The sequence below is a fragment of the Ochlerotatus camptorhynchus genome, unplaced genomic scaffold (genome assembly GCF_037179485.1).
Source record: "Ochlerotatus camptorhynchus isolate MF236.1 unplaced genomic scaffold, CSIRO-AGI_Acam_v1.1 ptg000180l, whole genome shotgun sequence".
Lineage (NCBI taxonomy): Eukaryota > Metazoa > Arthropoda > Insecta > Diptera > Culicidae > Ochlerotatus > Ochlerotatus camptorhynchus.
In genome coordinates this window covers 519,273-544,997 of record NW_027040670.1, presented here as the reverse complement: position 1 = coordinate 544,997, position 25,725 = coordinate 519,273, and the positions used below count along the sequence as shown (strand labels likewise).

Here is a 25,725-nt window from a genome sequence, read left to right as displayed (position 1 = left end):
AATGTAAACAAACAGACACGTCATATGTGTGCGTGACACTGAGAAAATGCTAATAGAAGTGCGGAAGCTACTTAGATTGACGAGAATACGTAAATTCCCCTATATTGCCAAAGCATGCTCAATCGGAATGCTTGTCGTGCAGGTGCCATTCTTTAGTAACGAAGCCAATTCCGTATTTCCTTCTGCTTGCAAAGCCATTCCTGCAGCAAATTTCAGTTCTTGCGGAGTAAATGATTTACGCAACACTTCTGTTTTTCGCCGCTTGGTTCGATCACAAACGTCTTCAAAATCTTTTGAAGGACGACCACCTACATTCCGCATTGTTGAAGATGATGTTGCTTCATCAAAAACGACGAACTCTTCTAACCTAAGAAATTAAATAAAAGCAAAAAATAATTAACCGTAAAAAACATGAAACAATAACTACAAACCATTGCTCATTGGTCTTCAAAATCTGATCCTTTTTTCGATTCGTATCCTGCCATCTTCGTTGAAACTCCTTAAAAAGCTTGGAAACGATCTCATCACGACCTTCTACCATAGAGGTAACTCTAAGACTAGAAGGTCCCGAAATAACGTGCTCAACTTTTTGGCTCAGCTCTGGTACTCTCTTCGGTCCCAAGCTAATCGATTCACCCCTCGAAACATAGGAAAAACGAATAACCCCTCATTTCATCTGTCAAATTTTCATGGTGAATCAAAACAAACATTGCGTAGTACTAGAATTTCGACTAGAATGGGATACGTTAATCGTTTGCTTGGGACCAATAGGCTAGTCAAGTAGTGAGCCAATTTAAAATCGTTAGTTTCGTATTGATTGTTGCTTCTACCGCACATCCAACATATAGCGACACATATTGGTCGACAGCTTTGCGTTTCTGCTCTACACGCACATCGCTACAGTTTAGAGCACCCTCCAATACGTCTTTTCTTTTTAAGTAAACTTCTATAAAATATAAACAAATATTACTTCTAATATAACTAGAAATTTCATTGTGTGTTATCTATACCGTTTTTCTTAGAGCACATTTCCACTAAACCACACAAAGAGTGATTAACAATTTGAAAGTATTTGCTGGAACTCTACTTTTTATCAATATGATTACCGATCACTGATGATTGTTTATCAGCAACTCCGTTCGGTATTGCGAATGTGTATTGACATTTGTTTCACTTTCGACAAGTAAAATGAGATGAGGTATCATCATTCTTTTGTTCGCTGCCGCGCGCTGTATTGACGAGTGCACGGATGGATTTGAGTTCACTCACTCGACAAAAAGTGACACAACAGCGGGGCCCTGTTTACTAAAAATGAACACATATGTGTTCATTTTTAGTAAACAGGGCCCCGCTGTTGTGTCACTTTTTGTCGAGTGAGTGAACTCAAATCCATCCGTGCACTCGTCAATGGTATCTCTTCGACAAGTGAGAAAAAAAGATCAATGTATATTATAGCCCACACTCAGAGGAGCATGTATGAAAGCGTTGAAATGAGATTGGTAAGGGACATTTCACATTTTACGTAGTTCACATTTTGAGACTATCTGATCCCATTGTAAATCGTAAAAGAAATGAATCCTTATATAACATCAACTTCAGCATTAACTTAGCTCTGAGTTCGCACCTTAAAAACGTCACGTGGTTTATGGACGGTCCCTAAGAATACCAATCAGTTTTGTCAGCTAACATGTGTGTGTAGTTGAATCGATCCATTGAATGAAAAACGTAGGTAATCGAACTTTTTTAATAATTTATACGATTTTATAGCTTTTGGACCACCCTAAGAGCAAAAAATACACAAGTAAGTTAATTTCAATATCAATAATGATTTCAGAACCCTTTTAATCAAAATCTCCATTCAACTAACACATCGTGATAGCTTATTATTGATTACTTTATACTTAACCCAAAATGAGCTGATTTTCATAATTTAGAACCACCCTAATATAATAAAACCAAAATATATGAAAAGTTTCATATCAGAAATACATTCAGGATACCAAAATCATCTTAACCTGTGAGTTTTAGCCATTTCGGATAACATATGAGGTTTTGTCCGACCTTTGTATGGAGGCCCGCCACTGTGCGATGGCCAAGTTCACCAACCAAACGAACTGCTGCAGCTGTAAATGGTGCACTTCACCGTCATTGCTCTCAGGTAAATGACTAGCGTAGCTCCATTATCCTTGACCTGCTTGAACATTTACAATGCTCAGCAAAAACCATGTCCAACATACTCTCGATCTCTGCATTTCGACGTTCTTCAATATCTGATATCTTCCACGGTCTTGACACTGTCCTTCCGCCACTTTCATGAATTGTCTCGTATTTTCCCGAGCCCAAATGTTTGGTAGCGCATCAGACAGTCAGTAGTTTTTTGTATTCAATTATTTAACTAACATAATTCAAATCCGGAGAACTTTGAGATTTGGGCGTAATTGTTTTTGTAAACAAACACGTCAATCACCGATTGCTCGCAAATAAACGCTCAATCTCGCAAACAATCTATACCAAATGATAGAGGAGTCATTCATCTACCTCTTTGTGTTGTTAGTTTTCGAAATTGAGCTTTAATTTGCGAGAAATCGGTGATTGACGTGTTTGTTTACAAAAGCGATTACGCCCTAATCTCGAAGTTCTCCGGAAATACTTGCTCTGCAATCTGATTACACACTTAATTTCATTTAAAACAGAATGAAGCTACAGTAATAATTGGATAAATAATCATAAATCGGTTTATTTTACATCAATAAACAACTTCACTAGCACTAGAGTGGGATGCCCCTGGTTACGTACTTTTGTAGATAAATTAAAGCCATATCTAGCAGGAATTCACATAGCGATAAATGAGAACGTATGCACATTAGCCAAAACAGATGACCGTTTAACAAATTTTCCCGGCTTTGTAAATGAAAAAATGGCTACTGTGATTAAAAATAAGTATTCATTGAAATTGGCTAAATTTTTCGTCGTTTTTATTCAACGGCATGTTTTCGGCATAGGAAATATAGTTATGAACATTTCAAAAGTTAATTTTATCTAGTAAACCTTATTGAACCAACAAAAATGTTAAAGTTGCATTTTTCTCGATTTCGTGATTCAGGCACATTAGCCAATTTCTCATTTATGGGCAGATTTGGTGACCTCAGACTTCCTTCCGATTTATAGTCAAACGTTCGTTGTACCGGTTTAAACCACGGATTACCGTAGCTTGTACCATTCCCGGCTTCATGCTGATGGCACGATGAGAGAGATCTGGATTTTCGAGGCACGTGCGCAACATTTTTTTTGCGCCGTTGCTGTTCTTTGGATTCCATCTTCGTAACGATTGCACAGCTGCTAGTGAAATTTACACAAAACTCTTAAACAATACACATAGAACTAATTTCACCCAAAATTTCAACAGAAAATACCCGATGGGTAAAAATTTACAGCCATATGAAAATGATGCAATTTGATTCCGTACACCCTTTAATTCATTTTTTCACGAATGCTAATTAGACTTCATGATTTTTGACACATACCAGTTGATGCCTGCTTCTATATTGCTTACTACGACATGCATCCAAATGTGTCGATGCGGAATTGAGCCCTCAAAACGATTTTCTTGAAACATAACATTATATAAATCTTTTGATAATGCAGAAACATAACGTTTTTAAGACTGTTCATTTTACCCCAAGCCCGTGTCCATTTCACCCACACCCGAAACAAGTTGCGAATTTGGAGACCGTCTTTGATTCACTTAACAGATGTTATTATACAAAATATAAAATAATATTGGATATGTAGTTTCTTTAAGCATGAGTTGATCTTACAACATACGTATAATATAAACAAAATGCTGTATTAATTTACGAGCAAACAATGACAATCCTAAGGGTGTTCGTTTTACCCCGATTTCCCCTACGTCTTTAGGTTAAGAAGTTTATTACTAGACTGTACGGCTGAAAATCTCTATAGTAAAGATAACCAGAACCATTACTAGAATGAGTTAAAGTATTATTTTTCGCACACAGCCTGCTATGATCTATTGATTGGGTTCGAGCATTGCTAAGATGCAGAAGTAAACTATTGTAATGAACAACCTCGAATATCGTTACTTCTGCAACGAATTCCATGATCCCGAATGTGAAAAGAGCGAGCAGCAATCAAAAGACGGCATAATCGTTGGCAGTTTAGGGGGGAGAATGGTGGGAAAATGTTCAGAGTCCATACATTTTTTAAAACTTTATATGGATGATTATCTACGCAAGAGGAGGGGGTCTTAAACCTCACAAAAACTGTCCACGTGGAATGTGGACAGCCCCTTTGAGGTTATGACCATTCGGGGAAATGGTGTTCTGGAAAATTACATTCGGGTTGAAAACATTCGACTTATGGACAAGGACAAGGATTCTATCAATCCACAAATGGCCGTTGTCATGGCTGATTTGCCTTGTAAAATCAGCCAGGATAGCGGCCATTTGTGGATTCTATCAATTTTGTCCTTAATGCTACAAAATCTGGTGGAGCATTTTACCCATCCTGAGTAGGTATTTTAATCCCTTTTCTTAAATTGATGATTAATTTTAATTCAGGTCATAAAAGGTAACAAATCGGAGTTTCTAATCAAGTTGGGTGAGATGGAATTCCCGTTTCGATAATTCAATCATTTTCTAATAAATCAACTAGCTGATTTATTTTTTTAATTGATCATCTTATTAACGCACATGCCTGACATAGACAATCACGCCATTCAAAAGATCTTTTTACTCAAAATTCTATAAATTCTCCATTATTTGTATTTGATGGTTCTACCTAACATTGCGCAGGTGAATAGCCCATTCATCGTTCGCAGACTTTGTTTTGTCTGCAAAAAAAAACAGTTCTTATTTTAACCGCGTATCACCTTGTCGAATATATTCGATAAGGAATGATGTGAATCTTGCAAGATATGGTTTTCGCTATAAAAATGTACCCCACTGCGATGTGAAACGTTAGTAGAGTTCGATAACTCGAAAATTTCGTTACCATGAAACAGTTCGTGGGTTTGTTGGTCCTTGCGGTGGCGGTGGAGCTGGTTTCGGGGCGTAAGTGTCGTGATATCGAGAAATACACCCAATATTGTCCATACAAAAACACGAGCATATGGGTGATAGTGTGTTCATACTGAATTGATATGTTTGGTGAAGTTTATGAGAAGTTGGGAATCAAACATTAAGCTATCGATCAAATGGATTCTGAATGCGGAGCTGTTATTTTTGGCTGGTTTAAACTCAGATTTTAAGGACAAGATTGACGGAATCCTTCCACATTGCGTTTCCAGAGGCACTAATCTCACCATCCAGAAGCCGCATGGATCTGAAAATTAAACGCAGTGCTTGCTTGTCTGCATCATATACTTAGATACATTTTGAACTTCGTACATTAAGCCAGTAGATTGCAAGATGTGGGCCCATGAAAATTAAGTGTTAAAACGAAATGTATGGAAAAAGGATCGTGTTCTTTTAAAGCTTCGAAATTAGTAGAGCCTGGTGTCATTATGTCATGAAGAAGTTGTGTTTGGTGCTCATATAGTGCTAGTTCATGATATGGAGACGCCTGGTGTACCATAATTTTTGCCACGTGTTAAGTTTTAAATTTTCTGTTCAGACTTTGCAGACTTCTGAGTTTGCAATGATAGGATGGAGCACTATTTTGTCATATGGTGCCCAGTTCCATCATACATCTGAAAACAATGAAGACAAACTGCTACATATTTTGGTCACGACATAAACTAGAACAGATGCTAAATAAATTTCAGAAGGATGTCTAATGATTGATTTAACAAAAGCATGACGAATTATGGTATGGTAATAAATGGTATCCCCATCCATTATAGCAAATCGTGTTTGAGAGCTGGCTGGCTGCTACCGAGTGTTGGGAAAAACTCAATAACTAAAATCTCATGCGTGAGTTTATTCATTCATGAGTTTTGCCTTGCAAAATTCAACTGCGCAAAAAATCAACGATGAGTTTTAAGGTTCAAAAATTCATTGCTTTATTTTTGGCGTTATTGATTGTTATTACTTTTATTTTTGCAACAGTGGATCGAAAACTAACACAACATGCATGTACATGCTATAAATTGAGGTTTGAGGTGTTTTGATGAGGGTTTTTTGATGATTTATTGGCGTTGTGAGTGTGAGTGCGTCAAAATGCATGAGAATCTCAAATGTGAGATTTGCTTGCTAGACTCGCCCGCAAGTTTATTCTCTCAGGGAGGCTCAATGGGGTTGCTTCCACTCACTTTCTATAAACAAATATTTTCGGTATTTTGGAGTCATTAGATGTTATAATAAAAAAATGTACTTGTTAGATACAAGAAGATTTTGAAAGGCAAGTGTTTGACACATAAAACCTGTCAATTTCGCTTTCAGAATATCATAATCAGCGATTTTATGATTCGTGAACGTTCACTCAGAGTGAGCGCTCGCGAGTCGTGAAATCGCTGATTGTGACTATCTGCAAGCGAATTCAACAGATTTTATGTGTCAAACTCTTGCCTTTCAACCTCTTATTGTATCTAACATGTACCCTAAAACGGGGTTTTTGATATATAGGGTTAACTACCCCATTTCCGGCCTATTAAGTACAACCAACAATCAATACGAAACTAACGATTTTAAATTGGCTCACCACTTTAGTAGCCTATTGGTCCCAAGCAAACGATTAACGTACCCTATTCTAGTTGAAATTCTATTACTACACTATGTTTGTTTTGATTCGCTATGAATGTTTGACAGATAACATCAGGGGTGTGTGGATTGATGCTGAACATGCAGGGGTGAGTGAAATAGCTTGGGACTGCTTGGGACCGTTGTTCTGGTACTGAGTGAGCCAAAAATAATAATGATTTTCTTCGGGACCCAGTGGTCTTAGAGTTACCTCTATGGTACAACCCGCACTTTGACTTTCTTAATCTAGCGTGTTTTAGCACCAAACGGAATGTTATTATTACTGATGGCCTCCAAATTTATTTACCTTTCCGTATGTAAAAAAAGTTCTCAGATCACAGCAGTTCCAAGAGTTGCTGGAGATCTAGATGTTGCCAGAGCTATGTTAACACTTATCCAGTGAGTTATAAGTTATAGTTATAACACAGACAAACAGACATAACACATTGAATATTTCTCAATGTAAAACATCGTCGCTAAAACATTACCGCCATCTGTTGAGAACACTGTGGTGGGTAGTAGGCTGAACAGATGGCGGTAGTGTGAAAACGTCAAACGTAAGGGAATTGACTATGCGCGCCACAGGTGGCGGTACTACCAACTACGATACTTTTAAATTGACCGTTAAATGCTTGTTCGATAAACAACTTGCGAGTGTTATGTCTGTTTGTCTGTGGTTATAAGTTTAAAAATCTGCGGAAAATAAAAAAAAATAGCAAATTTATTCTGATCTTGTATGACAAATGGCTCTAATGTTGGCCTATGGATCTAAGATTGGACCCTTCGCTAAAAATCTGCTATTTATCAATTTTATCTAGATGAAAGCGTCATTGGGACGGTAGTTTTTGTCACTATTGAAAATTTAGTCGATTGCTGAATTTATGTATGGCCCAAATTAAGGGCATATAGGCTGACATTACATGCATTTCCCCTACATACTTTCTGTTCTTCTATTAACCCCATTTTATGGTAGAAAATGAAATTGATCGATTTCACTGATTTCTTACGGATAACGGTTTATTTGAATATTTACCGACTTTTTCAGCAATTCAAAAACCCAGTAAAAATCAGGAGCGTGATGTGCAGTCAAATCGGCCTACGGAATATCCATCAATGAGATGATCAATGTAAGGCTCATTGAGTTTGTAATCTCTTTCGTTCTCCCGCTGTTTAAACGGCTGAAGGAGTGTGGCGTCAAACTCCGTCATCCATTTAATCAGCCGAAGAACGAAAGAGACGATCAATTTACTGGGCCTCACCTGTTTTTGCTCATTGATTTTCCATATGTGAATTTGGTTCCAAATATCAACAAACCATCGTTGCTTACGGCTTTGTTGTCGTTTGGAACCAGTTATGCGAGGTAGGCGACGATTGTTCGTATTTGACAGTTACCTCCCACCAGGTAAAAATACCGACTCCTGTAAAATAATCTAAGTAGGGTAGAGAACTACTTCGGCCTAATCGCCCATTTTGGGGCTATCGAGTAGAAAACATCAAATAAAACCATGATTTCGGCGTAATTGATGCGTTTGGTACGATTGTTCAGTTCAAAAGCTGCCGAACGAAGTCAATAAAAACGGGTGATATTAATGTTTGCACCCATTATTCTCAAAAACAAAAGAAGCGCTCCGAACGAATCAATTTTTATCTTCTTCCAATAGGCTAAATTGAATTCAATGCCGTTTTAATGTGTTAAACCAAATTTAGAATCCGTAGGCCGAGTTTGGGGTCAAGAAGCAGTATTAGATTTTTAACAATATTTCAACAATCAGTTACTCTTACTGGAGTTTTAGATATTCCTGAAGTTCAGTTCTTGCGGTTCTTAATATTTTAAAAGTTCTATAATTCTTTAATTCGTGAATATTTGGATTTTTTTTTGTATCCATTTCAATTTTCTAAAGCTTCTTAGTGCCGTAAGGATTGATGGAAGACATGAATTTGGAAGTTTCCTCAGATTCAGATGTTGTCCAGAAGTTCTACAGAGTGAGGTGGAGTAACTGTTACTTAAAAATGGACATAACGGTTGAACACTTGCATGATTTATTGATATCAGTGTATTTCAGATATGAAGGATGTTAAGATCAAAATTTGGTTAACCAAATGCGTGTCAATTGATTACTTTTATTAATTAAAAAATCAAATTATTTTTCTTTTTTAAGTTCAATTACTATAGAACACAAAAAAAAAATCAGCTCAACTGATGGTTGACCAAATCCGAATTTCCGGGCATTTCGTTTAGCTCCTGCTATCAGATTTTGTACAGCTACTTGGTTCACTTTGTTCGCCGCAGAACGCCAGTTGGCCTTAAACTGCTTCTGGCTTCCAACAGTTTTTTGGGTCTTCTTCAAGATCCGCTTGACGATGGCCCAATATTTTTCGATTGGGTGTTTCTCTGGCGTGTTGGGAGAGTTCTTGTCCTAGGGGACCACCTGCACGTTATTGGCGGCATACCACTCCATGGCCTTTTTTTCGTAATGCCAGGATGCCAAATCCAGCCAAAACAGCACGGAACAATCGTGTTGCTTCAGGAAAGGCAGCAAACGTTTTTCCAGACACTCGTTCACACGTAAATTTCCTGGTTGACGGTCCCGGTTGCATTGAAAATGTCGCTTTTCAAGCCACATGTACAGATAACCTGCCAAACCAGATATTAGCGAACTTCGACAGTTTCATATACTTGAAAATGTCTGCCATCTCTCCCCTTCCGGTTGCCGTATAAAACTCCTGCCTAGGAAGCTGTCTGAAGTCTGCCTTGACGTGCTCGGCGTGCGAGTAGTTCGAATTTTCGCTTAGATAAGATTTGTAGAGATAAAAAATGGTACGTAAATAGGTATAATTATTAAAAACATTAAAATCATTTTCAGTAAGCGAACGTTGAATGTATATGATAAGTTTATGCCGTTAAATATGATCGAAATCCAGTAAGCTAAACTAACAAACCGTAGAGTACAGCATATCTACAGCCTCTTATGGAGTTTTTATCATATACTATGCATAACATGGAAATGAAATCTTTCAGAATGCAGCGTCAACATCAGAACCAACCTGCAGACTCATGAACCAGTATTCTTTCGTTCGGCAAACCAGTTGTGGTCTCCGGATGGACCTGCATTGGTCTGGAACTCTGGTGAGACGACCACTATATCCTGCCAGCGAGGAACGCTCAATGGATGTAAGTCTTCCGTATTGTATGAGTATTTGTTACAAATTTTCAACCTAAACTATATCTTGCTTCTGCAGTCGGCACCGCAACTGCTTCCCTCACATGTCAATCGGGGACATCCTTCACCATCGGTGGTACGCCCGTTGCCTCGTCTGCGCTGACATGCTCCCAACGTATTACTGGAGAAATTCAGGAAACTACTACATCCTGTGGTGCTGGAGCTGGACTGTTCAGAAATATCGGATTTCTGAATCCCAGTAATCAGTTGGTCACGTACATTCAGTCCTGTTACAACATGAATACGGCATCAGTTATCTATACCCGCCATATCATTCCGGGGCGGGCAATCAATCGTAAGTCCTCATTGTTATTTCTGTTTCTGTTAAATTATAGTTGCTAATCGACTAATAATCTCCACAGATGCCATCCAGGAATCTTATCGTCCATCGTTTAAGGTAGCGGGAACTGCTTCCCATGTGAGCCCAGCCACTTCGTACACTACAGCATCGCAGGCTGTTCGTCTTGCAGCTTTGTTAGGTTCACAAGCGCAGGCTGATCGATTCATCACCACCAGTTCCTACATGTCCCGTGGGCATCTCTCTCCCGATGCGGACGGTATCTTCCGTTCGTGGCAATGGGCTACTTACTTCTATGTTAACGTAGCTCCTCAATGGCAGGTGAGATTCGTGAGATTGTTCCTTTGTGATATATTTTCTTTCAAGTGTATTATTCAAGGTTGTCAACGGAGGCAACTGGCTAACTGTGGAGGTTGCCACTCGTAACATTGCTGGACGTTTGCAAGAAGACGTTCTAATCTTCACTGGTGCTCACGATGTTATGACCTTGCCGCACGTTAATGGTCAACAGATTCCAATCACCATGGAGGCCGGTGGTATCCAGGCTCCGAAGTGGTACTGGAGGATCATCAAGTCACCCAGTACCAACTCGGGTATCGCATTGATCACCAACAATGACCCGTTCCGAACTAGCATGCCGGCTGGTGAAATGCTCTGCTCGGATGTGTGTAGCACCTACGGATGGGCCAATGCTAACTATGGAAACTTCGCTCGTGGATTCACCTACTGCTGCACCGTAGCTGCACTGATGAATGCCATTCCGGCCATTCCTGCTGAAGCTGCCGTGTCCAATGTGCTGCGGTTTTAAATATATGCGCTTATTGTAAAGTGAATGATGATGATGATGATGCTGTTCTATGAAAATTTATTGCCACTCTTTTCGCTATCACTGCCGCAAGTCGTTGCTTTTGTATACGGGCAGGCTTACAGAATGAAGTAAGGTACACCGGGGCAAGTTGAAATGCGCGGGGATGTTGAAACGGGTAGCATATCTATAAGCGGAAGAGCATCTTCACTGTGAGTGTAATTGTCTTCTTCTTCATCATCATCTTCTTCATCTTCATCATCATCTTCTTCTTCTTCTTCTTCTTCTTCTTCTTCTTCGCATGTCAAGCTTATTGCTTATCACATATTAGCTCATCCCCTAGCAGCACACTTATCACAAAACGGTTGTAGTAACTCCTATGCGACTTATTCCGGTCATAATCAAGTTACCGCAACTTTTTGAGACCGAAGTGTGTTGCTTGGGTCGCGTGCTCTCACTTTAGTGTTATAGATGCACTTTCACAGTTATTAATTAGGAGCTTTCGATGCCTGTACCATTTTTGCATTAGTACAGCAATACCAACCGGTGGAAACTAACGATTTTAAATTGGTTCACTACTTGACTAGCCTATTGGTCCCAAGCAAACCGATTAACATACCCCATTCTAGCCGAAATTCTAATACTACACTATCTTTGTTTTGATTCGCTATGAAAGTTTGACAGATAATCTGAGGGGTTCGTGGATTTTTCTATGTTTCTAGGGGTGCATCGATTAGATTGGGACCGAAGAGAGTACTAGAGCTGAGCCAAAAAGTTGTGCACGTTTCTTCGTGATCTGGTCTTAGACTTACCTCTATGATAATACCACCGGCCATCCACCGCTATTTATCGGCTGTCCTTCAACCAAAAACGCTGATGTTTTGTATGTGATTAGCGTCAACTATAAACTAGTTATCTACAGAAAATCAGCTAAATTCGTTAATGGACAACCGAGAAACAGCAAAGGGTTGACGACAACACCTATCGCATATATGGAGGGATTACTGTAACTTAATGTAACGTGCTAGATATCGTATGATCAGTTGATCTGATCTCAGACAGGTGTCTCTGAACCTTTCCAGAATGAATTCACTCCGTTCTTCTAATGTCTGAATTCCAGCCAGGAGGTGGATCTCAGAATTTCAAGTCCACAGGCTGTGTAGGATTATCTTTAGGATCTTGTTCTGAATCCTTTGTTTTAGGAGATGGCATATGGAACAACTCTCCCAAATTAGGTATATCATACTTAATAACAGGTTAGAGGCACGAAGAGTGAGTGGGACAGGTGGGAATTGTCCTACGCACAAAAATAGTCATAGCTTATAGCTAGTCTTGATACCCGATCCAGGTTGGAACTGAATAATAAACAAATTAGCTATTAGTTAAATCCTGAATTAATCCTCCAATCATATCCTTCTTACTAATAGAATTTCCGACTAAAGTGCTCATACGATGAGAAAGATAGATGAATTTTCATGTGATTTGATTTAACGCATGATGGATTTTGGCCCTTAGAAACTGGAGCCGGGGGTTCCCGGAACAGTCCTCTGCTCTGATTATTACTACCATTGAACTGGTTTTTGAATTCTCATGTCATTTGAAGTGTAACGTGATAGGTTTTATTTATTTCAAGCCGCATTTAGTTTCATGGCATTTACAAGCCAGAACATGTTCCTGCCATACATCTCCAGAACCAGTTCACGAATCAAAAAAATATTAAAAAAGTTCTATGAGACCATAATACCAACAATCAATACGAAACCACAGACAAACAGACGTAACTCTTCATTGTGTATCTTCGTTCATGCATTTAACGGTTGATTTGAATATTATCAGTTCCGCGAACTACTCGCCGCAGCGCTGGCATCGGATCACTTTGACGTTTCTATATATTCTATAGAACTTTTATGCAATATTGTTTACGAGTTAGCGAGCAAGCTTGTTTTCCGCGAGAAGCCAGAGAGATGTCGTTACTGAGGTTATATGTTTTGAGATACTATGTTTTCAAGAACAAGTTTTTCAAAGAGTTACGTCTGTTTGTCTGTGACGAAACTAACGATTTTAAATTGGCTCACTACTTGACTAGCCTATTGGTCCCAAGCAAACGATTAACGTACCCAATTCTAGTCGAAATTCTACTACTACACAATGTTTGTTTTGATTCGCTATGAAAGTTTGACAGATAAAATGAGGGGTTAGTGGATTTTCGAGGGGTGAATCGATTAGCTTGGAACCGAAGAGAGTACCAGAGCTGAGCAAAAAAGTCGAGCACGTTATTTCGGGACCTTCTAGTCTTAGAGTTACCTCTATCATAATACCAACCCGTGAAAACTGACGATTTTAAATTGGCTCACTACTTGACTAGCCTATTGGTCCCAAGCAAATCGATTAACGTACCCCATTCTAGTCGAAATTCTAGAACTACACTGTATTTGTTTTAATTCACTATGAAAGTTTGACAGATAAAATGAGGAGTTCGTGGATTTTCCTATGTTTCGAGGGATGCATAGATTAGCTTGGGACCGAAGAGAATACCAGAGCTGAGCCAAAAAGTTGAGCACGTTTCTTCAGGACATTCTGGTCTTAGAGTTACCTCTATGATAATACCTTGTCCCACCCACATCTTTGAAGGTGGACGCGCCACTGAACAGGTAGGATTAGTTGTCTATAGACAGCAAGCTTATTTTTCTAGGATAAGGTGAACTTGCTGTTGTGATATGATCGTATCAAGATCCTGCACTTGGTGTTCATTTTGTCAATGTGTTCACTGAAAAGAAGCTTGCTGTCTAGTATTAGTCCGAGGCGAGGGGCAATTCACTGCTCTCGAGAATGAATCGAAAATACGTTAATGAAAAAAATACACAAAAATTCATCATTACTCGTCATTATTCAAAAAAATGCAAAAAAATACAAAATTCGGAAAAAAAATACAAAAATATTCGACGAATAATAAAAATACACGATAATTCGTCATTTGCACGAAAAAATCGAAAATATGTACAATCAAAATGCTGAATTCGAAAAAAATGCGTAAATTTATTATTTTGTGTTTTAATCCGAGCTTGAATCACAAAACAATACATTAATGAGTACAATTTCGCCCATTTTTAAGAAAAGTGCCTTAAATCATTTATTAAATAAAAAAAACATTTTGAGTAGTTGTGAGCCACAAATAAGTAACGATAATTCATTAATGCGTAATGTAACAGATGTAGCGTAATGTAACAGATGCTTATTAATGCGTAATGAGCGAGGTAAGGGGCTGTTCATAATCTACGTAGACAATTAAGGGGGGATGGCAATTATTCGCGGCCCATACAAATTTTAAAAATTTTGTCTGGACATTTGTCTACGCAGGTTTATAAGGGGGGGGGGGGGCGAGGAAACCCCAAAAAACTGTCTACGTAGTTAATGAGTTAAGCCTCTTTTCTTTAAAATGGGTGAAATTCTACTCATCAGTGGGTATTTTAAAGTTCACGTGTGTTGTGCATTTGTCAAACAAAACGTCAACATTGTGAGTTTGATCCGTTTGATCCTCGGTTCGAGTAGAGTCGGTGTATAATGAGTCACGCCAAGAGAAAAACAGTTGAACTCGCATCACGGTTTTCGGAAGATTTCCATTCTTTTCACTTGGCAACAGAGGACTTCTACAACAACTTCAAATGACTTCTAGCGAGAGAAAAAATATTGCGGCTGTAGTAAATCATTATATCAGTGATTTTGTCAAATTATCTTAACAAAAAATAGTAGAAATTCTTATTACTAATCATTACCGAGCGTATCCCATGACAATTTAACGCTCATTGCGTGTTTATCCTCATTTCTTCGATTATATTTTATATTTTATTGCAATACCTTTCGTGGACCTTTCATAGCATCGTAATGTTTATTTATTTTGCACGATAGGTAGCCGGTTTGACAGTTCAATAGGTAGACTTGGCTTCACTCTTGGCGTGACTCATTATACACCGACTCTAGGTTCGAGTAGTAAACATAAACACTGAAATGACAGAATACATCAATACATTAATGCATAAAAATACACTTTTATTTTTCTAATACACAAAAAAAAATACATATATTCAAAAAATACAAAAAAATACATTATTACAGAAAATACACGTTTATTCGATAAAAAATACTTCAATACGTTCATCAATACGTTGGCCTGAATCGAAAATACACAAGTGAATCGCCCCTCGGTCCGAGGTACCCAACCTGTTTGGACCATTCCACCGCTGAGCTGTATAATCAGATCTTATTGTTTTCCAGCGGAACAAGTCTTGGTGATTGGGAAGGTGGAAATATGATGACCTGTATCTTCACCGTGTTGATACGGATCGTTGTTGTTGAAATACTGAGACAAGACATCCAAACCTGTCTGAAGTTTGACAGTAAGAGCTCCGATGACCATTCCCTTGTAGGCGATGGATGTGTCATCTGTAAACAGAGACAATGTTTCACCATCTGGGAGAGCCGGAATGACGGAGGTAAACAAGTTGAAGAGCCAAGGATACTTCCTTGCGGAATGCGCGCACCACTGGTGTCCTGTCTGAGAGATAATTTTGGATGATCTTCACGAGGAAGATTGCAAGACCGTATCGTTGTAATTTGTACACGAGGCCATCATGCCAGACATTATCAAACGCTTTTTCAACATCTAACAATATCATGATACAGTCTTCTTCCGTTTGAGAATATTGCTTACTCGAGTCAGTTGGTGAGTAGCCGACCGACCTTGTCGAAAACCAAACTGCTCCTCGAGTAAGATGATATTTTCATCGACAGATGTATGAAGACACCTGTAAGTAGCTTTTTCAAGGAGCTTTGATAACCCTGCGAGAAAGCTGATAGGTCTGTAGCTTGAAGGAGAGGAAGGATTCTTCCCAGGTTTCCGGATGGGTATGACTTTTGCTAAGTTACAGCACGAGGGGAACTGGCCAAGCCTAAGCTTGGAAGATGTGATGTAAGCCAACTGTTCGTAAGCTGAAATCTCTGAAACTTCGGGGAAGTTGTTGGGAATCAAATGAAGGTTGGCTGCATTTTCAGCAACAGCAGCCTCATGTGGATGAGTCCTGTTTTGTCCGAGATTATGAGAGCTGACGAAGTGTTGGCCAATCACAGCAGCCTTCTCAACAGGAGTAATCAGATGAACCAGTGAATCATCGAGACGATTCAGTGGAACCAGTGGTGGAATGGGTCTGGGCTTATTTTTTAAGATTCGGGTTAGCTTACAGAAAAGGCTTTGCACAATCTAGGAGAGAACGGATCTTGTTGGCAGAATCGTTATTTCTGAGATCCACTATCCTGGCCTAAACGATATTTGTATCGATTGCAGTTGGCTTCAAGTTATGCAGATCAGAACGTTGGATCTGTCTACGAATGATGTTACGGAGAATAATGAGGTCTTTAGTAGGGCTATCAAGGTTCAGCGAGTGACTCACCTGTCTGGATACTGACATCCCTGGTCTGGATTATTGCCTCCTCGATGGATTGCAGATACCGGTCAACGTCTTCGGACAACTTCGGTTGGACATATTAGTCGATGGATGTGTCGACGCAGTGTAGATATTGATCCCAGTTGACACGATGGTAGTTGCACCGCAAAGGTAATCGGTTCACCGAGGGACCAACTTTGGCCACCACCGGACAGTTGTCCGAGCTGAGTTCTTGGAAGACAAACCGTTGCAAGATGTGGGCCATGCTGCCGATGTAGATGTCGATGGTTGCGTGAGCACTGAACCGACTCCAGTGCTGCAAAATATCAATATCAATACCTACAAAATGCTGAACTTCTCTAGCCTCCTGATATCAGTATCAGTTCGCAAAGGTATTATATCAATGTCATTCGCCTCAATGTCAGTGCGCAAATGACATTGACATCGTACACGGTAAGAAAAAAGTACCCAAAATTGAGTTCCTTTCACTCATCACGTGGCTTCCGTGGGGCTAGGTAAAATTGAGTTAAAGAAGAAAACTCAATTTTGAGTAATCCTGATCATGAATCCACGTTGACCAAGTTGACAAAAAAAAATAATAAAACGGAGCAGACTGGAACCGAACCATGGACGTTGAGATTACGGGGCCCGTGTGTTGACCACTCGTTTATCAACGCTTGTGAAAATGAAATGGTTAAAGGCGCATAAAAGCAACCTCAATGAAAATAAACTTATATTTGAGTTCATTTATTATTACTCAATAGTTGAGTAAATTTTAACCAACGCCGCTTTTCTGAGTCACTCAACGGTGGACCTCAAATGATAGAACCCAACGTTGAGTTTTTTTAAACTTAATTTTGAGTATTTTTTCTTACCGTGTACGAATATCAGTGACGGAAGTGAAATTCAGAGCTAGAACAATATCTTACGTCATTCAACTGACATTGTTGACAGCACGCAGCACTGACCGCAGCGTTGCCAGATATACCGATTTATCGGTATTTATACCGATTTCCGAACTAGATACCGATAGACAGATAAGGTTCCTCAGAATACCGATTTTTGAGGTTTTATACCGATTTATACCGATTTTTTTTAAATAATCAAAATGATTATGGCCTGCTCGCACTCGAATTTTGGAGAAAATTATGGTGAAAGACTTGTACCATCTTCTCCCGCCAGTTTTTTTTTTTCAATTTTCCCGGAACTTCAGGGATGCTTCCTGATTTTGATTTCAGATCCAAACTAGCTGCAGGAACTTTTAAAAAGTTCTGAAACTTCGGAAAAGTTCAGACTTTTGAGTAAGTTTCGATAAATTAAAGAATGTTTCAATAACTTCTGTTAAAATTCTAAAACCCGGTCAAGCGAACTCCAGTGAACTTAAGGATACATCATAAATATTTTGGATACTTTACAAGTCCAAAGAACTTCTGGAAAATTTAAGGTCTTCAGAACAGCTCCATTAGTTTCAGGAGAGTTGAGAGATCTTTTGGAAGCTCCGAGAACGTCAGGACAGATCAATAAATTTCAAGGAAATCGCTGAAATTTTAAAGGAGTTCCGAGAAACTCAGGCAATTTCCAAATACTTCAGCAATGTTCCGAGGGGTTAATGCAAATTTAAGAAACGTAAGGGAACTTACATGAACATAAGCACATTGTGAGAACATTTTATGGAAAGTTCCGTGCTTATTAATGGCAGTGTCGATCTCGGTGTCGATAGCTTTTAAAAATAGAAAAATCGGAAGATCAGAGAACTTCAATGCTGATGTTGCAATAAATTCAAGAAAATTGTGCGCTTAAAAAATTTCGTAGTTTTCAAGAAAGTCTAGAGACCTTCAAAGTTGATTAGAGATGTTCATTATAATTAAGGAAGTTCCAAGCATTTCAAAAATGATCAGAGTACTCTAAAACAGCATAAAATCCCTAAGTACATTTCAGGAATGTCCTAAAAACTTCAGGGGCATTGCGGGGTCTTCAGGGATGTTTATGAGCATTTGGAAAATTTCTGGATCATAAGAATATCCCCCAGGAGCTCTTTCTTCTGGAATTATCTCCTTGTTTCATTCGACTGTTTCGTAAGCGCTATAGCTTCCGACTTTCTCCAGAATTTTTTTCCAATATTCCTTAGGAATTTTCTGTCTGCGTCTCCAGGAAGTTTCTTCCGTCTTCTCCTGGAAGTTCAATTAAACTTCTCCCAGAAATTTATTTCGCCTAGTTCTGGAATTTCGTCCAGTTGGTTTTTTTTTTACTTCTATTGGAAGGTTTTTCGGAGCTTCTTCTGGCTGCCCCTGGAAATGGCTACTTGTGGAATTTACTTCCAATTTCCGAAACTTTTCTGCCTTCCTTTGAATGTGAAATCCGATTTTTTCTGAGAGTTTCTTAAAATTTTCGCCAGAAGTTTCGCAATTTATGTCTCAGAAGTTCCGCGGATGTTTTTCCGACTTCTCTCAGAACTTTCCTCAAATTTCCTCCAGGAAAACTTCTTTCTTCTTTCTCTGGATTTTTTTCAGCTAATTCAAACATTCCCAGGAGTTTTCTGCCGGAATTTTCCGATCATAGTCCAAAAGTTAAAAAAATAAAATAAAAAAATAATCAAAATAGTAAATACCGATAAATACCGATTTTTTAAAACCTTTGATACCGATAAGCTTTAAAACATCCTGGCAACGCTGACTGACCGACTCAACCGAATGGGAGTGTCCGAACTCAAGATGTTGTACTGTGCTTCCTGCAGGTTGTTGTTCACGATGGTGCGAATTTGATTGCGCCGATTGTTGTCCCAAGGTTGATGTTTGGCGTTCAGGTCGCCAGTGATGATGCAGTTTTCTTGCCGTCGTGTTAGCTGATGTTGACTTGTTTGGGGCAGTAAACCGCGACCAGGCCGACAGGAGTAGAAACATCCACCCCTACGGCTTCGATGATCTTCAGCTGAAAGCTCGGCTGCATCCGGCAGCAGATTTTTCTCCTTAGCGCGATGGCCACTCCTTCTCCCCCAGAGTGGGTTCAATCAAGCCTCACGAGCTATGAAATCGGAAAGGTAGACGTTAATTTCGGACTTCAGGTGGTTTCTGTTATGACGGCAATGTCAATATTTCTTCCATTGAGAAACGAACTCGATGTTCTTGCTCTTGAAACTCGCAAAGGACTTCGACAAGGCGATGGTCTTTCCTGCCTCCTGTTCAACATTGCGCTAGAAGGTGTTATGAAACGTGGGGGCTTTAACATGCAGGGCACGATCTTCAATAAGTCCAGCCAGTTCATCTGCTTCGCTGACGACGTGGACATTGTCGGAAGAACGTTTCAGGCCGTGGCGGAGCAGTACACCAGGCTGAAACGTGAAGCAGAGAAGGTTGGATTAAAGGTGAATACATCGAAGACAAAGTATCTGTTAGCTGGAGGAACCGAGCGGGATAGGGCTCGCATAGGCAGAAGCGTGACAATCGACGGAGATGAGTTCGAGGTGGTGGATGAATTTGTGTACCTCGGACCATTGGTGACGTCGGATAACAACTGCAGCAGAGAAATTCGTCGGCGTATTATTGGCGGAAGTCGTGCTTACTACACACTAAGATTATTTTACAAATTTTTGTAAAATTTTACCGAAATCTCAACAGTTGAACGTTCGGTAAACAATTTTACAGTTTTCCTGTAATTAGTTACAGATATCTGTGAAAAATTCACAGCTATTTGTGAAAAATTACAGGAAATCTGCGAAACTGTTTACCGAACGTTCAGCTGTTGAGATTTCGGTAAAATTTTACAGATTTCTGTAAAAATTTCTAAGTGTGTACGGACTCCACAAGACCCTGAGGTTTGGTAAACTTCACCTCCGTACTAAATGTACCATGTAAAAGACGCTGATAAGACCGGTAGTCCTCTACGGACACGAGACGTGGACGATGCTCGTGGAGGACCTGCAAGCACTGGGTGTTTTCGAACGACGAGTGCTTAGGACCATCTTTGGAGGGGTATGTGAGAACGGTGTATGGAGGTGAAGGATGAACCACGAGCTGGCGCAACTCTATGGCAAACCCTGTATCCAGAAAGTTGCGAAAGCTGGACGGGTACGATGGGCGGGACACGTTTTAAGAATGCTGGACAACAATCCCGCAAAAATGGTGTTTGCCTCGAATCCGGCCGGTACAAGACGAAGAGGAGCTCAGCGGGCAAGGTGGAGCAGAATCTTGGAAGGGTACGACGATCAATAAATTGAAGACAAGCAGCCCTGGACCGAGTGAATTGGCTTAACATAGTGATGCAGGTTGTTGTAAGTAAGCAGTGGATGACGTTGAGGTGGACTGGCTTGTACCGTTCTCATATCGTCACGATGTGGAATAGGGCTCGAACATTCCTCATGCACGTTGAATTCTTCTCGAGGTGGACCAGATACAGTTAATCACGATACTTATGAGTGGCGTCATGACGAGCCATCTTGCCAGTTTGACGTCGTTCGCCTTCAATTCATCAGACAGTGTCCATGTCCGGAAGGCCACGCAGGACCACTTTGAGCGGCTTGTTGACATCGAGATCGTGGGAGAAACATTTAACCTTTAGTTTGTCCAGCATGGCTTGAACCGCCTTGTAGTGGTTCTTCGTCGGGATTATCGGCTTGTAGCCCTCCGTGCTCAAGCGGATGGTAATGTTGAGACCTTCACTAATGTAATAGTCTATAGTCTCTCGAAGTCGTTCGGGAAGTGGGGATTCTAGGCCTTATCTAACTAGCTTGTAAAGGATGCATGCATCATTTACGATCCATTTCCATACATATCAGATGTCATATGTTCTCCATAGGTACTGATATTCTATGCCCAGGAAGGTCGAAAAGATTTCCAACCCGAAACATTTCCTTGACCGGACCGGAAATCGAACCCGCCCTCTCCGGCTTGACAATACCATGCCTGACTAGGCTTACTGAGACCCCCGTTATATTTGTGTTGGAGTGGTTATAAGGCGGAAAAGATTCACGTCATTTGTTTCAGTCGACCTCAGATTGCAGAATAATTTAAACCGTAACAGTTCTCCAGTTTTATTCACGCAAGATTATCTTCAAGTTCACGTAATATGTTTGACGCTGCGTTATCGCAGCAATAAAAAAAAACAAGCTGTACGGTGGAGTTATGTACCTATTTACGAAGATACACAACCGCAGGCTGGTGCCGCATGCGTTCTGTTTTGTTTGTTTATTCGTGTATGATCAAGGGTAGAAGGGGTGATCTGGATATAGGCATATAATCTAAAATGACATCACTTGATTGGAAGATGAATGTATGTATAAATCCAAAAAAATCCAATCAAGTTACAACTTGATTGCCTACAGCTGATAGTTATCAGCTTGCACGCTTTAGCGGTATCTCTTTCTCTTTATGCACTTGTGTGCACGTTGCACACTTGAGCCAGACTATAAAAGGTAACGATCCCCTGTAACCAGATATTACTTACAGTAACTTTTCATCATTCCACTTGGCAGGACTCGGGTTCATTCTATTTTCTGATGTGCTACAACTGGTTCGACCTGCAAGACCATTTGGGACCATTAGAACCGCTGTTCATCAAGAACGATCAGCTGTGGGCTCCAGATGGACCTGCACTCAAATGGGATGAGTAGGAAAGCTCGCTAGTGGGTCGCTCACGCACGCTAATTTGTTGATTGATTAGTTTATATCAGTGTGTTGATATGTAGTAATTATCGTTGTAGTGGACAACAACACGGTCGATGGTACACCGGTCAACTCTTCAGAATTGGAACGCTCTGGGCGAATGACTGGAGAAGTTGAAGAGACTGGTGACAAATGTGGGACCAGTGGAACCTTGTTGAAGCTTGGGTTTGATGTCGAAGGATTGGGTTTTCTGACGTACATCGAATCGTGCTATGATAGACCAGAGGCATCGGTAGTTTATACAAAACATGTGATACCTGTTGCATCCATCAAGTGCAAGATACCTAACATGATATTATGATACATCTTGCTGAAGGAGGATTATTCTACAGATTCAATAAAGGAAGCTTACCGACCTCCATTCAAGATAGCTGGAACTTTTTCGTATGTCAGTCCAGCGACTTCGTACGCTCAGTCTACCCAGTTCAACAGATTTATTGAGCTGCTAAGATCTGAGGACCAAGCCAAACAATGTCTTCAAGGTGGATCATATTATCTGAATCGTGGTCATTTGGCTCCGACTACTGATGACATCTACAGATCCTGGCGGTAGGCCACCTTCTTCTATGTAAACGTTACCCCGCAGTGGCAGGTATGCACAACATCGTATATAGATTAAAGATTAGTACTTTCAAGTGAACATTCAGATACTCCACAGGTTGTCAACGCCGGAAATTGGCTAGTGGTGGAAAATCTATCTCTCTCCAAAGCGGCCCAACATTGAGAGGATGTATTCGTGTATGACGGAGTGCATGATATTCTGCTATTGCCACATGTTGACGGACAATCGATATCGATAACACTTGAAGCTGGCGGCATCAGAGCACCAAAGTGGTATTGGAAGATAATTATATCCCCCACCATACGTGCTGGCATTGCATTCGTCACTAGCAACGATCCATTCCGCAAGGCTATGTCAGTGAATGAGACGCTTTGTGAGGATGGTAGATAGTTTGAGGGACGCGATTGAGGATATTCCGAAAGATTTACAAGTGAACAGTGAACGATTTATTTAAAAACCAAGCCAGTTTTCACTCTGTCAGCGGCTTTAAACTTTTGAAAACCAGGTACTCGCTGGTAGGGACGATGGGGGAAGACGGCCATCCTTTGGATTATTGGAACAATAAACAAATAAATGATGTCGAGTTCTTTGGTATAGTTTAGTTGATGTTGCAAAACTAATTTTAGCTTGACATCAGGTGAAACGTCAAGATGAGCAACAAAAACAAGCATTATGTACGGCAACGGCCATCATTTGCTGTTTTGTGTTTACAAAATTGAATGGCTTATAGCTGTTATATAATTTATCATGTAAAAAGGCTGTTACTATTATGAAAGCGCAAGTCTTTTTCGATGTACTTACAGAGAAAATAAAATAAAATAAATCTTTAAATTAGGGCCCATGCATTAATTATGTCACTCTAAATCGAGGAGAAATTTACCCCCCCTATCGTGAAGTTTTTCCCATACCAAATGCATTGTTTGTCACAAAATCTTAAACCACTATCCCCCCCCACCCCCTTTAGAGCGTGACATAATATATGTATCAATCCTTATGAGGAGCAGTTATAGCTTTACTTATATCGGGGTAAGACGGCCACTTTTGGATGTACTTCAAGGTTGTAACTGAATGCAGTATGTAACAATATCTCGTTTCTGAAATACATTAGGCTTTAACTAAAACATTTTTAGATCTGGTATCAGAATGAATTCAGGGATCTCCAGGAAGATCCGGAATACCCATAAAAGTGTATCCTGATGAATGTGTGCGTCTTAGGTCTCCATAAAAGTGGTTAATTTATGAGTTTACGTAGTGAGAGAAATTTGAACTAACCTGCCCACAATTTAGAAGTACTTGGTTAGCTGAACTAAATTTGCCGAAAACAGAATCTTCCTATATAGTCAAGATTCCAAGATATAGTTTATACTGGAAATTGACATGCACATTAGCGCCACATAGTGTGATAATTCTGAACTGTGCTCCAACCAATCGGCCTTGACCAACTGTACAACTTTTCTGAAGACATCCATACAATTATCATCCACTAACCTAGTGAAAACCGCGAGTAATCGGTTCAAATCCTTTAATTTTAGATTTAAGGACATTAATAATTTATAACGTAAATGATAACATGGCTCTGTAAAGTTTATTCGATTGAACCTGTACAAATAATGTAATTTAAAAACGTCATCAAAAGAAAAGAAAAATTGCTGAAAATCAATGTTATTATGGAAAGTACGCTAAAGATCAATATTCACTTAATTTATCGCGGAAATTTTGAATAGTTTTGTTTAAATTTAACTTTTAACTTAGGTCGGTCATCTTACCTCGTCGTTCTCTACGCTTATCTTTTGTTTTTATTTTGAATATGTTAAATCACCTTTAAAAGAAAAAGTTATAACCAAAACAAAATTTATTGAAAAATCTGATTTTCATTAAATGAGAGGGCTTTAAGAGCGTTACGTATCAAATAAAGGGGAGTTACTGTCCCCGTTACGTTTTGTTACAAAAAATTTCGATTTTTAGCGTTACGTAATTAATGGACGCTGCCTTACGAATATGTATTTACCTCAATATCCCTAACAACCTAATTGCATACATCTAGCAATTGAAACTACTACCTTTACCGGTTGGATGTTCTTAAAAATCGAGACCCCCATATGTCGTCATGAAGATAAGCGGTTATCGGCGGAAAAAAGTATACAGGCCTATTATCTCTATTCAACATTTGGATGGGCTCTTATCGGCTCTACAGAGCTATCGAGCAGGTTTTTGAGAAAGCAATTCGAATTAGATTCGCAGTCAGTTGATACGAATATGGTACGACGGTGTGGGAGTGCGTTTTGAGCTAGAATAAATTGTTTAATTCAATTTGAAAATCACATTTCAAGATGGCTGCAAATGATTTGCTTAGACAGTGTAGAGGTGAGTTGATACAGGAATTGAAAACCCGCAAACCATGTCACTGCACACTGCGAAAAAAAAAAAATATGTTGTTCTAATTGAACTCCAAGTTACAACGATCGATTGATTTTTATCAATCGGACAGACAAACAAAGAAAGTGAATCATGGCCGACTGGTGCGGTACCCATTTAATTGTAATGTGCCTTTTAAATGAAATGTCATTTCCTAATTCGTAATAGATGGTATCTTGAACAACAAATTGGCGACGATCCTCAGTGTAGCACTGTTCGCTTTTATAATTTCGACCATTGCGCTTGCCAGTTCCAATCAAAGCAAGAAGGAATCCATTCGGGAGTGCCGGGCAGAACTCGCGGATACGGTAAGTTGTGGGAGGTTTCACCAAATGCGGTAAGCGTGTTTTTTTTATGTGAAGAATGGTCACGGGACCTGATGAGATTAATAGGATGGGACTAGAAAGATAACACATCGTCGTGATTATCTTGCACACTTAGTTTTTCTACCGAGCTCGGCTGTGCAAATCTCGGCAAAAAAAGTTTTACTGAGATCTCAGCAAACATTTCATTTGTTTGCTTTTGTTGAAATTTCAGTGAAACTTATTTTTGCCGAGATTTGCACAGCCGAGCTCGGTAGAAAAAACTAAGTGTCGTAAGTGTAAGTGAAAAAAAATCGATTGTTGGGAGG

At 39.6% G+C, this 25,725-nt stretch overlaps 2 protein-coding genes and 1 pseudogene across 2 annotated transcripts in view; all 3 read left to right on the top strand.

Annotated features, from left to right (window-relative positions):
• Positions 1-4,968: 4,968 nt before the first annotated feature.
• LOC135701936 (uncharacterized) lies at positions 4,969-11,066 on the top strand. Its single transcript, XM_065222888.1, has 5 exons — positions 4,969-5,072; positions 9,718-9,870; positions 9,939-10,214; positions 10,282-10,538; positions 10,597-11,066. Exons 1-5 carry the CDS (start codon positions 5,015-5,017, stop codon positions 11,023-11,025), a joined length of 1,173 nt encoding a protein of 390 aa, XP_065078960.1. The 5' UTR covers positions 4,969-5,014; the 3' UTR covers positions 11,026-11,066.
• Positions 11,067-22,418: 11,352 nt separating this feature from the next.
• Positions 22,419-23,154, top strand: LOC135701950 (uncharacterized; annotated as a pseudogene).
• A 1,564-nt stretch (positions 23,155-24,718) lies between these two features.
• LOC135701949 (uncharacterized) overlaps positions 24,719-25,725 on the top strand; it is an 89,100-nt gene continuing 88,093 nt past the window's right edge. The window contains exons 1-2 of the mRNA XM_065222900.1: positions 24,719-25,043; positions 25,263-25,402. Coding sequence (XP_065078972.1) covers positions 25,010-25,043; positions 25,263-25,402 — 174 coding nt within the window. The 5' untranslated portion in view covers positions 24,719-25,009. The remainder of the gene's footprint in view (positions 25,044-25,262; positions 25,403-25,725) is intronic.